At 34.1% G+C, this 16581-nt stretch overlaps 2 protein-coding genes across 3 annotated transcripts; one reads left to right on the forward strand and one right to left on the reverse strand.

Moving 5' to 3' along the window:
- Positions 1-638: 638 nt before the first annotated feature.
- On the forward strand, positions 639-3820 carry LOC125596105 (cell division cycle 20.1, cofactor of APC complex-like). Of its 2 annotated transcripts, none has more exons than XM_048771388.1 (5): positions 639-1787; positions 2008-2097; positions 2160-2243; positions 2926-3226; positions 3303-3820. In XM_048771388.1, the coding sequence occupies exon 1, from the start codon at positions 684-686 to the stop codon at positions 1737-1739; it is 1056 nt and encodes a 351-aa protein (XP_048627345.1). In that variant the 5' UTR covers positions 639-683; the 3' UTR covers positions 1740-1787; positions 2008-2097; positions 2160-2243; positions 2926-3226; positions 3303-3820. The 2 variants fall into 2 exon arrangements, with proteins under 2 accessions (XP_048627345.1, XP_048627346.1); XM_048771389.1 differs by having other exon boundaries at positions 3172-3226.
- An 18-nt stretch (positions 3821-3838) lies between these two features.
- LOC125596106 (pathogenesis-related thaumatin-like protein 3.5) lies at positions 3839-7442 on the reverse strand. The gene is made up of 3 exons (XM_048771390.1): positions 7152-7442; positions 4890-5553; positions 3839-4487 (listed from the first exon to the last, which is right to left on the reverse strand). The coding sequence occupies exons 1-3, from the start codon at positions 7210-7212 to the stop codon at positions 4352-4354; spliced, it is 861 nt and encodes a 286-aa protein (XP_048627347.1). The 5' UTR covers positions 7213-7442; the 3' UTR covers positions 3839-4351.
- Positions 7443-16581: the final 9139 nt, after the last annotated feature.

A 16581-nucleotide genomic window follows, 5' to 3' on the forward strand; every position in this document is an offset into this window, starting at 1 on the left:
TAATTCAAAAGATTAATAAGTATTAAAAAAAGTTTGGGACTCACCTACAGAAAGAGGAAAAAAAAAAAAAATAGAAAAAGAAAATGGTAATTGTGGAAGAGAATTTAAAAGAGGGAAACTGAGAATAATTTGTTTTGATTGGGGCAAAATAGATTATTCTCCCGAAATCCTGCGCAAAGAACAAACGTTTAGTTATTTCCTTTTTTTTTTTATCAACAAAATAGTAAAATTGAGTTATTTCCTTATATTTGTTGAGTGTCGGTTAATGAGGCGGGTTATAAATAGAGGTGGTGCAACGAGGTGATTAAAGCTATTACTTGTTTCTTTCTTTTTTTCTTCCCGAAAAAGCAACGAACAAAACGTGAGAGAGAGAGAGAGAGAGAGAGAGAGCAATGAACACTTGTCGAATAGTTCTCCAACGCAGGTTCCTTCCCGTGAGCAACTCCAAGAAGGAAAAGTAAGTTCTTTCAAATTAGGGTTTTGATCCTTCTTTTTCTGAATCGAGTTTGTTGTACTGACTTGTGTTTGTTTTTTTTTGTTTTGTTCTTAAAGTTTGACAGATTCATACCGAACAGAGCAGCCATGGATTTCGACTATGCTCACTTGGCTCTTATGGAAGAAAGAGAAGAAGAAGAAGAGGTCAGTTCATCCAGAAAGCTTATAGAAAGCAATTGGCTGAGACTATGGGTCTTAACCGAACTCGAATCCTCGCATTCACCAACAAACCACCTTCTTCTACTTCTCTTCACCATCAGCATCAGCATCAGCATGAGCCTCCTCGACGCATTCCTCAGCGTCCCGAGAGAACTTTGGATGCTCCTGGCCTTGTGGATGACTTCTATCTCAACGTTCTCGACTGGAGCAGTGCTAATGTCCTAGCCGTTGCCTTGGCCAACTCTGTTTGTCTCTGGGATGCTTCCACTGGCTCCGTGACTACGCTTGTCACGTATGGTGAAGACCAAGGACCTGTCACAAGTCTAAACTGGGCGCATGATGGTATCAACCTTGGAGTTGGGCTCAACAATGGTCAAGTTCACATTTGGGACTGTGTAACCAAGACTCTACTGAGAACATTGCAAGGCTTCCACCACACACGAGTTGGGTCCTTGGCCTGGAACACTCATATATTGACAACCGGAGGAATGGACGGACGTATCTTCAACAACGATGTGCGGTTCATGTCATACCCTGTGTCTACTTACAAGGGTCACACTCAAGAGGTCTGTGGGCTCAAGTGGTCAGCATCTGGTCAGCAACTAGCTAGCGGCGGAAACGACCGTCTAGTACATATATGGGATCGTTCTACTAGTACGCAGTGGCTGCACAGGCTCAGGGGGCATACATCTGCAGTTAAGGCTCTCGCTTGGTGTCCTTTCCAAAGCGATTTGCTTGCATCTGGCGGTGGTGCAGAAGATAGGAAGATCAAGTTCTGGAACACTCGCACAGGGGCTTGCTTGAATTCGCTTGACACTGCTTCCCAAGTCTCTTCTCTCTTGTGGAGCAACAATCAAAGAGAGCTGCTTTGCTCACATGGGTCTCAGCTCACACTGTGGAAGTACCCGTCGATGGTGAAAATGGCTGAGCTCTCTGGTCATACGTCAAGAGTTCTATCTATGACCCAGAGTCCAGATGGTTGTACTGTAGTTTCAGCTGCAGGAGACGAGAATCTGTGCTTTTGGAATGTTTTTGGACTACCTCACACCACCGCCAAAAAAAACTGTTCCAAAAGCAGCTCATGAGCCGTTTTCTCATGTCGCTCGTATTCGTTGAAAACTCAACTACCAGAGGTTCCTTCTCCAGCCACTGTATTGACTAGAAAAATGTCCTCAAACTAGTTTTGTAAAAGTTATGTTGAATAGAGAGCTTTTATCTTTTATTTTACAAGTTACGAATTTACTATGTTTGATACTTAAGAGATTTGTTCTCTCACTTCCAGTCTCATCATTATTTTAGTGATCGGGTAGGATCTTTTAATTTAACTCTTATCATCTAAATTTATTTTGGTAGGTTGACAATGAAAAGATAGAGTGCGAGGCTTCTGCATATCAGAAGAAACTTTTAATGAAGAGGGTTGAGGATTCGCTTGGAAACATGAAGGTGCTGTTTTGTGCTCTGCGTATTGTGTATTCAGTTGTTTCTTAGTTAGTTTTCTTTTACAGTCGCGTGCAGTGCACAACTCAGTGATGGAGCTTCGGAATATATATCACAATCATCCATATCTCAGCCAACTTCATACAGACGAGGTAATAGAAATTTACATAAATGCAAACAACTTCTGGTTAGGGAACTAAGGAAAGTTTTGATGAAGGGTCAAAGCTTATAAGATGGGAAGCTTGAGATGTTCGGCTCTTACCCATTATCTTCCTGAGCATTATCTGCGCCAGTGTTGCCTTAAATGATATTATATAAGGTAATCATGCTTGTAGAATGTTTACCTGCATATATATATATATATTGGCTTAATTGGTTTCTCACTATGGGTACAGGGTCAAGGTCAAAAATTTCTGCACCTATCCCGCTGTCGGTTTGTTGAGTCTTTTTTTGAACAGTCAATTGCACTTGCTTATTACTAAAACTGCAAAATTGCAACTGACAGAGGATATTTGAAAAGATTGTCAGACCGATTTTCCCAATTGAAGGAAGAAGGACTGAGCAAATGCTGCATCAAATATTCTGCGTGCTGAAAAGAGTGCGAGGCTTCTGCATATCAGAAGATAATGAAGATGAGGATTCGCTGCGACCGGCTCTGCGTATTGTGTATTCAGTTGTTTCTTAGTTAGTTTTCTTTTTACAGTCGCGTGCAGTGCACAACTCAGTGATGGAGCTTCGGAATATATATCACAATGATGATACAGACGAGGTAATAGAAATTTACATAAATGCAAACAACTTCTGGTTAGGGAACTAAGGAAAGTTTTGATGAAGGGTCTGCGTAAATCACTCTCTCTCTCTCTGGTCAATAGCTGAGCATTATCTGCCTCCGGTAATAAGACTGTGTGGGAAGCTTGAGATGTTGGACCGGCTCTTACCCATTATCTTCCTGAGCATTATGCTGCGCCAGTGTTGCCTTAAATGATATTATATCCCCAAGGATAATCATTGCTTGTAGAATATTACCTGTGCATATATATATATATATTGGCTTAATTTGGTTTCTCACTATGGTTACAGGGGTCAAGGTCAAAAATTTCTGCACCTATCCCCGCTCGTCTTGTTTGCAAGAGAGGTTTGTTGAGTCTTTTTTTGAACAGTTAATTGCACCTTTGCTTATTACTTAAAACTGGCAAAATTGCAACTGACAGAGGATGAGTTTGAAAAGATTTGTCAGACCGATTCTCCCAAAGGCCAAAGGCAAGGAAGGACTGAGCCAAATGCTACATCAAATATTCTGGGTGCTGAAAAGAGTTTGGCAACTGGTAAAATTAGATAACCTGCCTGGAAGCACTAGACAATCACAGCAGCCACTACAGAACCTGTAAAACGGGGACGTGGCAGGCCACAAGCAACAGGGGATGCGATGCTAGATCATCATCAGTTATTGGTTCCGATGTTGTCTTACTTCCCCAAAATTACATCGGTTTGGAAATAAAATGCGATGTTGTTGTCCAAGATCAACCCCATTTCAACCCGTCAGTTGCACAGTCGTCTGCCAGGAAAAAAGAAATGAAACATTAGGTATTGGTGGTTCTGGAAGGAAACAAACTACTGATGTTGCTCGTGTCATTTTCAGAGAAAAGCATAAAGTTGGGGAGCCTTCTGATACAACGGTAACAATTGAGCCAGATGGAAAATCTGAATATGCACATAGCCAAGACCAGCATGGCGCCGAGTACATGGCTAAGAAGTTTAGTTACAGCTTGGAAGTTGGAGCTCACAGCTGTAAGCTGACGTGGCAAGGGATTCCCAGAAGCATCAGAGACGGTCACAGAAAAGTGCGTCATAGTCAGTACAGAAGAGAAGAGTAGATGATGATGATGATCCATGAGGCCAAAGCAAAATGGGGAATAAGAAGAGAATAAAGATATAATAAGCTCTCTAATGATGGTTTTGATTGGAACTGAAACGGATCATGTACATAGCAGCAGTCTTGAGAGCTATGAGATTAGGTTGAAAACATTATGTTTTGAAATATTACGAATTCTTACTCTTGTAATTTTCCTGATTTGTTTGAAAAATAAAAAGACAGTTTTCCTTCTGGTTCTCTTCTTTTATCAAAAATTGATTTTTATCTTTATTGGATCATACAATATGTTGACTCATAATACTGAAAGATGATTTTCGATAGGGACATTTTATCTTTGAATTTAACGTGGCTTAGTGACCTGAGGATTTTTCCTCGAAAAAAAAAGAACTAAGAGTAGATAAAAGCAAAAAGAGACAACATCAATATAAGCCACAATCTCCCAGTCATCGTCCTGAATCCACCTGAACCAGAACCATCGCTGCATGCCAACTTGTTATCATGGTACGTACACACCGGCTTCTTCCTGTACACATACACAATAACAATCAAATTAAACATACAAAATCAAAAGAGAAATACAGAATCAAACACAAAGATTAGGTGGCCAAGATTGCTAGTTTTTGGGTGCAAAAGATTGCTTGGTTTTGGTTACCTCTGCATTTGAAATTAGCAAAGGATTATAACATTTACTTTAGCCTAAAATGTATTATAGCTATAAATGTAAACACAAATATTAATAATGTTTTTTGGTTTTAACATATATGAAGCACACAAGTAATGTTTTGGGGTTCAGACTTAAAATTATTGGTTTTCTTTTAAATGTTAAAATGTTATAGAAATTAATGTGTTTTGAGTTTTAAAATATGTATAAATATATGTCAAAAACAAATATAAACACCAAAAGAAAAAAGGATAAGACACAAACTTGGAGGAACAGAAAGAGATGACGTAATCAGTGCCGGAACAAGTGAAGATACTGGTCGGATCATCATAAGCATAGCTATAAGCAGTAGGACAAGCTTCCTTGAACATTTTCGAGTAATTTGTTGGTCGACACGTAACAGGATTCCCATAAACTCCTCTACAACAATACTCATCTCTATCGAACACATCACAAGCACTCCTACACGAAACCACTTTCCCCTTAGATTTCACGGCAAGCTCCGGCGGACACTTTGATCTCAGGTCAGCCACACAGCCGGCGACACTACAGTTTCCCTTTCCGTTCATCGGAGTCACGGACATCGGAAGATTAAACCCGTCGACGAGACTCACGTCGTAGAAATCCAATGCGGCTAACGTGAACTCGGCGAGTGAAGCTGGTGGTTTTCCGGAGGCTGAGCATTTTAGGGTCGAGCCGCATGAACCGGTTTCGCATGTTCCGGTTCCGGTTTTGTCGAAATTGCAGCCGGTTCGTCCCCATATTCGACCTGACCAGCCTACTGGCGCGTTGAAGACTATGGATTGGCCCGGTTTGAGCTCGAATCCTCCGCCGTTGAAGTTTTCTCCGGGTGTTATCGCTGGCCAGATTGTTTGGTCACATGAGTTTACGATTGTGAATACTCGAGCTGACTCCGACCATTTTGTCCCTGTAGTTTAAATAATCACTAGAGACTAGAGTTCTAATCATTAACGGATATGAATCCATTGTTGAATGTGCCAAATAAAAATAAAAATTGATAAAATTCATTGGCAGAAAAAAATCATAGAGAATGGGATTTCTCATGTAACAATTTTAACTAATTTAAGTTATATTTGTGATTTTTATATAATAAAAATATTACCTGAAAAATAATATATATACATGATGAAAGCATGTGTATACAGATACATGGAGAGATACATCTTATATATTAAAACAGAAGTCATGACTTCTTTTCATGTGTGATTTTTTAAATTTGGACCATTCCTAGAAAATATCATATTTTACATAAGTTCATTATTATATCTTTTAATATATTTATCTTTTTATTTGAAATACAAATGAATATATTTAAAATGTTCTAACAAAATCTTTTTAAAATCTTCTTAGAATCTTTCTTAAATTTACTTTCAAAAATTAGTTAGTTTTAATTTAAATTATCATAAAATATAATTAGAAATTAAAATTGAATATAGTTTTGGTTTATAAACGAAAATTTAAATAAAATAAAATTAATTAATTTCACAAATACATTTACTAATAATTTTTAAAGATTTTGTTAGAAATAAATATTTAAATTTATTTTAATTTTTTCAAATTTGTTTTCTAATAAAATAAAAATCATGATTTTTGATGAGTGATATTTTTATTTGGACCATCATTTAAATTTTATAATAAATGTATATCACTAATGCTAATATACATAATATTTTTAACTACTTTAATCATAATATCTTTTATTTTTAAAAAAAAAAATTAAAATTCTAACAAATCTCATGAAAAAGATTATAATAAAATCTTAATTGTCATAAATTGAATATAAATATTTTCAACTAATTTTGTAATTAGTAATGAAATGTTACTAAAAGAATAAAATTATATCCTATTTTATCAATTTTATAATAATATCTATCATTTTAAAATAAAAATGTTATACTGAACAAAATATGATAAAATTATTTTAAATTGATAAGTTAACATATTTTATTTTCATAAATATAAAATATTTATGCTAAAAATATAATATGTTGGAAGAACGGGTTAATATTAGTAAACTATATAATACATGTATAAAAATTTAACTTATCTTAAACTTTTTAATATACAGTAATTTATTATATAAAGTTAATAAACATTAGAAATTACTAAAAAAATCTAGCAATTTTAATTACGGATCATGATTATAAATAAATTAAATACAAAATTGTTTTCATATATGTTGTTTCATGCATTAAAAATTTTAGTTTAGTAATCAAACGCAAATTCAATAAGACAAATATATAATAAGCAACATATATATATATATATATATATATATATATATATATATATATGTGATGAGTTTAATTTACAGCATGAAAACTATAAAATTATTATATTTGGCATAATTATACAAACATTTAAATATGTGAGTAACATTAAAAATATATAATAATTACGTAAAACAAATGTCTACATATATAAATGTGAAAATATATACCCGCACGGTTGTGCGGGTGGAAATCTAGTCTACCATTAAAACTATTTTGGATATTGGATAATTACCTGATAAAAGTGTTAGAAATAGTAACAAGATCCTCGGTGACAAGTTGAAACGAAGATGCATAATACTGGAAAAGCTTTAACGATCAAAATATCCTTATTCGTTGGTCCGGGTGTGGTTGGATTACGGAGAATTTCTGAGATGAGATTGCCTTTTTAAGAGAGGTATAGAGAATAACTTGCATGCATGGACAGTCTATATCTCAGATTATACTAAGGGGTTTTTGCCAAAACTAACCCACAACTTGATTTTAACCCCAAACATATACCCAAACTTGAATCAAATGCAAAACTAACCTAAAAATCTAGTGAAATTACAGCTCAGCCCCTTGTGACCAAACAAAAAAACAGAAGCCATTTTTACTAATATAGCCCCAGTAAATTGTCTGAGTCGTCTAAGATGTTGGAAGTCGTCTGGACGACTGAAATGTAAGTCGTGTGGTACCAGTTTATTTTAAAAATAATTTATAAATCTTGTAAAAAATATTTTGATGCGTGAAAAATAAAAATCAAGTAATTATAAACAGTTTTAAGTGATATAAATTAAGATATGATAAAATTGATTTGTTTTGAAGATAGATGAGTGGAAGTAGTAAATCATGAAATACTTTGGTTTAGGAGTTTGGCAAACATATGTTGTAGTATTGTATGTATTGTTAGGGTTAGATTTTGGAAAACTAAAATGTTTTTTTTCAAAAATTAGTTTTCACCTATATGTGTTTATTTCTGTGTATAGTAAACACTTTTCAAGTTTGATTTGATTTTATGAAGTGTTTAATTAGATAATTAAGTTTAGGGGTTATGTTTAGGGTGTGGACGACTTATATTTCAGTCGTCTGTTGAATAATTTACTCGGACGACGTATATTTCAGTCGTCCACATCGTACCGAACCTTTAACTTTACCAATGTACGTTTTAACCTAACCGGATCATTTACCGGACATATAAAAGCTAGTTTAGGGGTTATGTTTAGGGTCTAGACGACTTACATTTCAGTCGTCTGGTAAAGAAATTAAAATAGACGACTTACATGTAAGTCGTCCAAATATTCCCGCCTAAAATTTTTAAAATTTTTTTTTTTTCCGCTTAAATAATTTAAACCAGACGACTTATTTGTAAGTCGTCTGGAAAGTCTTCTATTTTAGTTTTCTGCTAAAAATATTTAATTTCCCGCTAAAAATATTAAACTCTTCTGGACGACTTACATGTAAGTCGTCTATTTTAATTTCTTCACCAGACGACTGAAATGTAAGTCGTCCAGGAAGTCGTCTGACTCAAAAATATTTAACCTAATTAGATTTTTTTGTCTCCCTATATAAAGAAAAAATTACATGTTCTCTCTCCTCCTCTCAAATGGCTGCAACAAAAATGTAATGTTCATCATTCTAAAACTCTCCAACCTCTCTCTAATCTCTTTGACTACACCTAACTTTATATGAATTTTTCAGTTTTGTCTCATGTATTTCTTAATAATCTATCTCTTTTGCAGGTTTTTAATCAAATGGTACTTATCTTCCACTAATTTAAAGGTAGATCTATTAATTTTAGATATGTATTTTTGTGTGTTCTATAAATGTAGATTTATCTAATCTTCCACTCATTTTCTCTATTTTTAAGTCATTTGAACGTTTTTGGATATGCAGGTTTTTCAGATCTGGATTTGATATGCAGGTTTTTCAGATCTGGAAGACTTCTGGGACGACTTACCTGTTAGTCGTCTGGAAGTCGTCTGGACTTCTTGGAAGTCTTCTGACAAAGTCGTCTGGACTTCCAGAAAGTCGTCTGGACTTCCAGGAAGTCGTCTGGACTTCCAGGAAGTCGTCTGGACTTCCAGGAAGTCGTCTGGACTTCCTGGAAGTCATCTGGACTTCATGGAAGTCTTCTGACGAAGTCTCCCTTTCATAATAGATCTGAGCGTTTTGGTAAGTTCTTATGTCTGATTTTTCTTCATTTGGTAACTTCTTGTTGTATAAAGTTCTTACTTTTTTCCCAAACTAAAACTCTCCAAACCCACTCTAATCTCTTTGACTTGAAAACACCAAACTTTATATGAATTTTTCAGTTTTGTCTCATGTCTTTCTTACTAATCTATCTTTTTTGCAGGTTTTTAATTAGATGGTACTCATCTTCCACTAATTTAAAGGTAGGTCTATTATTTTTAGATATGTATTTTTGTGTGTTCTGTAAAGGTAGATTTATCTAATCTTCCACTCACTTTTTCTGTTTTTAAGCCATTTGAACGTTTTTGGATATGCAGATTTTTCAGATCTGGATTTAATATGCAGGTTTTTCAGATCTGGAAGACTTCTGGGACGACTTACCTGTTAGTCGTCTGGAAGTCGTCTGGAAGTCGTCTGGACTTCTTGGAAGTCTTATGACAAAGTCGTCTGGACTTCCTGGAAGTCGTCTGGACTTCCTGGAAGTCGTCTGGACTTCCTAAAAGTCGTCTGGACTTCCTGTAAAGTCGTCTAAACTTCATAAAAGTCTTCTCACAAAGTCGTCTGAACTTCCTGGAAGTCGTCTGGACTTCTTAAAAGTCATCTGGACTTTCTGGAAGTCTTCTGACAAAGTTTTCTTCCATATCAAGTGGAGTCCAAGCTTGTCTTTGTAGAGGAATGATCTATAATAGTTTTGTTTGTGGTCTGTTTTGTGAATTGCATGTCTACTCTTTTAGTTGTGAATTTTTTGTAAAATCAGTAATAATATTTTCCAAGATGTATTAAATGTGCTAACAATGTGTTTACACATTTACAAATCAATGAAATAATAGACTTCAGTAGCATTTTTCTTATCTTTGGATCTCTCATATGCAATAATAAACTCCAATGGCCTTTTTCTCATCTTAATAAACAAGAATATTGGTAGCTTCATATTGATACAACATTTTAAGAAGCATTTTAACCCTTCTTCCAACTCATAACAATAGTCATCATTATTGTCTATAACAATAATACTTAAGAGATGGAAACAAACAATAGTAACTAGTCAAAGCATATCATATTTTTTATAAGTTTGCGTAGAAAAACTTAGTCAAATTTAGTAAAACTAAAGGAGAGAACATATTTTGTAAATATGAGTTTTACATATCTTGAAGTTACTTATCACTCTTAAAAATACAAGTTATTCAAAAACTAACGTAGAAGACTTAAAAACTAGCGGAGAAAACGCGGACGACTTCAATCTAAATTGTCCAGACGACTAAACTATACGTCGTCTGGTCAACGTAGAGGTTATTTTTGCAATTGACTTTGAAATCTGTTATTTCGGACGACTGAAAAATAAGTCGTGTACTATTGTTTGGTTAAAAAAAAACTCTAAAAAAGCTAGACGACTTACATTTCAGTCGTCATAGGTTAGTTTTGCATTTGACTGGATTATTTCAGAAGTTTGACTTTTCTGGACGACTTACATTTCAGTCGTCTAGTAAAAATTAAAATAATAATATTTTTTTAAAAGTAGACGACTTACAGTTAAGTCGTCATAGGTTAGTTTTGCAATTGAAAAAAAACTTCTAGATTTAATTATATACAGACGACTTATAATTCAGTCGTCCACGAGACGACTGAAATGTAAGTCGTCCAGGATTTACGAGGTTTGACCAGAATCTCGGAAAAAAATCCTGGACGACTTACAAGTAAGTCGTCTCGTGGACGACTGAATTATAAGTCGTCTGTGTATAATTAAATCTTGAAGTTTTTTTTTCAATTACAAAACTAACCTATGACTACTTAATTGTAAGTCGTTTACTTTTAAAAAAATATTATTATTTTAATTTTCGCCAGACGACTGAAATGTAAGTCGTCTGGGGAAGTCAAACTTCTGAAATTATCCAGTCAAATGCAAAACTAACCTATGACGACTGAAATGTAAGTCGTCTAGGTTCTTTGGAATTTTTTTTAAAACCTAACAAAAACAGACGACTTAACTTTCAGTCGTCTCAGGTTACAGATTTCAAAGTCAATTGCAAAAATAACCTCTGCGTTGACCAGACGACTTCCAGGTAAGTCGTCTACAGCCAGACGACTTCCCAAGTAAGTCGTCTGACGAACAGATCTGGAAAAAAATTCGATGTCATACCTTAAATTGGTGAGATAAGTTCCTTAGCATACATAAGGCTTCTCCAAGCACACAAAATCACAAACAAAAGTAACCCACCCAGAATCGTTAGCTTCTATGACTCTATGAAGCATAAAAATTTTAGAATCAAAATCTTGGATTTTTTTAGCTCATTGTGGAGAGAAAGTGGGAGATATGTTGTGTTTAATTCACAAGAATGGAAAAAGAAGAAGGGTAAATCGATTTTGGGAGCATTAAAAGCTTCAAATTGGTTGTTCATGGTGGTTGTGGTATTGATGACAATGACAATCTTGTAATTACTTGAAGATGATGAGGGTGAGAGAGTAAAAATGTCATTTTCGAAAAGAAAAAAAAATTGATGGCATTTTCGTAAATTATATGAACTTATGGGGTGAATAGGGCAAAACCAATTTTCAAAAAAAAATGAGGTTAGTTTGGTGTTTGACTTTAAGTTGTAGGTCAATTCTGCAAAAAGCCCTTATACTAATCGTTTTCAAGTACTGTAAAACCGCAAAACAAGTTACCCTGTGCGTCAAATAATTAAGGAGCTTGTTTTGGAGTTTGGGAAAGTTAGTGTTATTCCTTTCCTGATGCGTTTCATGCAAGTATTCTTTGAGATTGTTTATTAGCTAAGTAATCAAGTCCAAAAGGTTGGGATATTTTTATACATGTAAATGCGCATCTATATATATATGTGTATGTTTATATAACTAGATATATAAATTATTAAGGAGAGACCGCGTTGAACTTGAAGTTCGAATACGAATTTATTCTAGTTTTTTCTCGTCCTAAATTATTTATTGAACTTACGTCTTAATGGTTTTAAATTTATAAGAAACTACGTATACGTCTCTTTGTTGTAAGCTCGAAAGGGAAAGTCCATGCTCTTAGTTTTGGTATTTTCCTTCGTAATTTTCTGCTTCATTCATTTTTTGAAATACAAAAAGCTTTTATATATACGTCTTCTCGTTGGCAGAGAGATTTAACCAAATTTATTTATTTTAGTGTTTTCTGCCTTCTGTTATTATCTTATGATTTGCTATCACATTCGAACGTTAAAAAATGTGTATGATGGGTACATTGGATGATTTAGGGAATTTAAAATAACTTTGATTCATAGTTGTGAGTTCGTGTCCATTACCTTGCGTTTTCATGCAATATATTATTTCCTTGACGGTTGATATAGCTAAACGACTACGTCTTTTTTTTTTTTTGAACACAAAAACGACTACGTCATATAATTAAAAAATTGTATTGAAAAAGTTTACAAACTCATAAGATTGGAACTTCATCAATGCCCAGCTGAATTAGTACACGCACTGACTTCGTCAAAATATAAAACCAAATTTTTTTTTGCAATATCGAATTTAACATTTTACCAAAAACAAACTGCAATATCGAAGTATGCACTATAAGTCTATAATGATTTTAATGGATTGTTCTTTCGTCTCATATATTTTAAATTTTATATTACAAGTTACGTTATTTTCATTAAATTGTTGGATTCTCAACTTTTGGCTGTTCTGTATGTTATTCCATTCCAAAATTTCTTTTGAATACTTTGAATCCACAATTTTGTTTTGTATTATATAGTAGTTTGTTAATACAATATTTAGTTAAGAATCTGAACAGCGGTAGGTTTCTCCCAAAAGCTCTCAGAAATTAAATTGTTTAAAAAAACAAAAAGTAGAAAAAAATTAATGAAAGCAAGAGAAAGTTGATTTTTAAAGACTCAGCACAAACTATAAGAGATTAAATGTATGTGTCAATAAATGATTGGTTGTCTTTTCTTTTCATTTAGTTTTAATTATATAGCAAAACAATATAATTATTAAATTCACTAGGTATTCCATGGAATGGAGAGACTATCACAATACTAAAAGTAAGATATTCTGAAATTTTAGGTTGTCCACGTCACTAAAAATATTCTTCCAATTACAACATTTTATTTTGACACGTCAGATGGGCTTGAGTCTAATATCTTTTTGCCGTCTCCTTCCTTTCAACTTTCAACTTCCCCTATGTCTTCATCTCTGTCGCTTCCTTACCTTCTATTTTACAATCAAAGCATTAGCTTTGTACGTATCTACTCGCGAAACCTCAGATACTATAAATCGGAAAGGGTTGAGAATGGAATCAAGCATCACCAACACGCTATCTCAATTTATTTTCTCTCAAAAATCTAAAATCCTCTTTCGAAATACTTCCGTCTGATGCTGTCGTTGGTCGCCTCCTCTTCCTTTTCTTGGACTCGCGAAACATCAAGCAAAATGAGAACTTATGGAATCACTCTCTTTATCCTTGCAGAAAAGGTATTGTCGTCTTATACTATCGACCATCATATTTTTCGATCACTGTTTTTTTTTTTGAAAGACATGATTTTACTCTTCCAACAGAATTTAGTGATCCACAGATCCATTCCTGCTATTGATGAAATTTTGAACAATGATTAGGAAGTTTGACATCTTCAATCTCTTACAAACACGAACTCAAAACTGCCTGTTTTTTCATTTACGTTTGCTAATTTATATTTTAGAAATTTATATATGATTTCGTTATTAATTGTGAAGCTCTTTATCAAATGGCAAATCTTGGCCAAATTCGTCATGTGCAAGGTTCTGACCTTAAGAACGGTGAAGCAATGACTAGACTTGTGGTCTATTTCCTCACTGGGAGTTTTGCATAAGAGGAGTAATATGTGGAAGAGAGTCAGAGTGAAAGAGAGATAATTGTTTCCCATTCGGTTTTGTTTTTGTCTTATAGTCTGGTCTTCTCTACAGCTTTGTCACAAACTAAAGTGTTCAATCAAGACAGGTCAGTCCCTCATTTAAACATCTTCTCATGTTTTTGGTATTTCTTACTTAAGGAAAATATGTTTGACCACTTTCCCTTCCAAAAAAGTTGGATGACTTTTTGATTTCAGTTGTGCCGTGAGATTTCAGTTTTGGCGTTTCTAAACTTGGTTGGATATCCTAAGAAAAGCTGTTTAGAATTGATTACGAGATATAAACCCTGCAAACAAGAAAGAGTGAAGACAATGGGCAGAGAAGAAGAGAATCAAAGGCTTAAGTGAAAGAGAAAGAAAAAGAAAAAGTTAAATTAGAGTCAAAGAAGGAGGCAACCTTGCATTACATCTCTAAAGAGTCGTTAGTCATCTTAAGAGGTTAGTTAATAATTAAACTGAGTAAGTCAAACTAGGAGATGATCAGAGAGTGGTCTGAGAAAAGTTGTTAGAACAGTGTTTTAATTGCTTGCAAGATTTGTCTAAAGGCTAGAAGTATGGATTAGGTGTAAGTAAGCATGATTAAAGTCAGTTAGTTAATCTGCTATGAAGAGCAAGTATGATCTATTATAAGAATGTATGCAAGTCTGTATTTTTTTCCATTGTTGTTGTTGTTGTAGAATGTGAGACAAGCAAGTGGATCATTGCAGCAAGGGAAAAGCATGATTGTGGCGGGTTTTTCTGAGGCGAAGAAGGATCATGGTTACGAACTGATTCAAAAGTTGGAAGCTGGTGTGCAAGATATGCGACAGATTGTCGAAGATTGGAAGAGAGATGTGGTTGCTCCTAAAGATAAAGAGATTCTCCAGTATGTTGGTGAATGAGTTTACTCAAAGGTGTAATGCATGAGAGATAAAAAAAACCAATATGGTTTTGGATTAGTAAGGAAGCTGATATATTTGCTCATTTAGTCCCTTCTTGATGACTGCAGCTGAGATCTTCCTGTCCTGTGGCGCTCTGCAGAATAGAAGAGGACATGGTCGATGGCTTCCCTTATGAAGTCCCTGCAGAGTGTATAAACATGCATCTTATCAAGGGAAGAGCCACTGTGTACATGAATGTCAAGATCAAGGACAACCCCCAACCTTGAGGATTGTGTTTTCTGCAGTGTCCTCGATGGCTATAACGCCCCTGTTACCGCCAGGAACTTTGTGGACTTGGTGGAGCGCCATTTCTACGATGGCATGGAGATCCAGAGATGTAAGACATCAAACTTTCCCCACAATATATATTTTAGTTATATGTAATGCAAAACAGGAGTTTGAGAATGACCAGGATCGAGCCAAGTGTTTTTGGTGCTGAAAGTGAGTGAGCTGACGCCAAGCAATTCCAACATCTTGGACGGTCGTTACGCTATCTTCGGTTACGTTACTCAAAATGAAGATTTTATGGCTGTTAAAGTTGGTGATGTCATTAAGTCCATTCAAGTTGTCTCAGGTTGAGAAGAACATGTTCTTGCACAAGAGAAAACTGAAAACAGAGTATACGAATAAGAAGAAAGAGACAAATCTGAATAGTTTAACAGAAGCTATCCTACTGACGACAACAAGACAATGTTTTTTTGCTCTATGGAGTTTAAGAGTTTTAATTAGCCAAAAGATAAAAAAACATGTTATTTGCATTTGTGTTAGCACTGATAGGAAATATGTTACAAAGCAACATGTTACTACTTTATTTGTATTTGATATATATTTCAGTGTTTAATTACTTTCAACACCAGACAATGAAAAGACAAATATGAAAACCCACAACTATACCATTAAAACTCAGATTTTATTTGATCACTATATTAGGTCATAAACTATATCAAATTCTATTTTTTGTTCAATATATTCCAGATTTTTTTTCCACCACATTTTTAACAAAGTCCAGCAAAAACCACTAATTTTTTAATTTTGTAACTATTTAATTTTATAAATCTCTAGAGTTCTTAAATTTTTTAAAACAATTTTATTAGAATTCTATATTTTAAAATTAATTCGGGGTAAAATAATAAATTAATCTATGTTCGTATAATTTGCTAATTTTTTTAAACCAAATTTTATATCTTTTACCTTACACTATTTTCAATGATATACTAGCCACTTTCTAAGTACACATTATCAATCCAAGGAACTTTGGCATTTGAATATGGAAGTGATAAAAATACTGATGGTTGATCAAATCATTACCAAGATAAGATATGAAAATATCAACACATAAGAAACACCGGTTATTTAATATCAACCTAATCAAGTTGTGTGCCTTCCACTATTACATTCATCACTATTATAGATAAAAAAACAAAAGTTCAAAAAAAAAAAACGAACGACAAAATTCTTTATACAAAATTACAAAACGCATCAATGTACACGGCCCCGCGCTTGCGTGGAGGCTATGCCTCTAGTACCACTAATGATGCGATAAATCTTTAACTAAACATGCTATCTCTAAACTCCATTAATTAGAAAGTCTAAGCTCATTAAATTTACAGATACCCAAATTACAAATTCTAATCTTTTATATACTAAAATACAAGTCACATGACCAACAAATTTTTGACACATAGCATAAACAATAAAAAATGTAAATAAA

The sequence above is a fragment of the Brassica napus genome, unplaced genomic scaffold (genome assembly GCF_020379485.1).
Source record: "Brassica napus cultivar Da-Ae unplaced genomic scaffold, Da-Ae ScsIHWf_1136;HRSCAF=1612, whole genome shotgun sequence".
NCBI lineage: Eukaryota > Viridiplantae > Streptophyta > Magnoliopsida > Brassicales > Brassicaceae > Brassica > Brassica napus.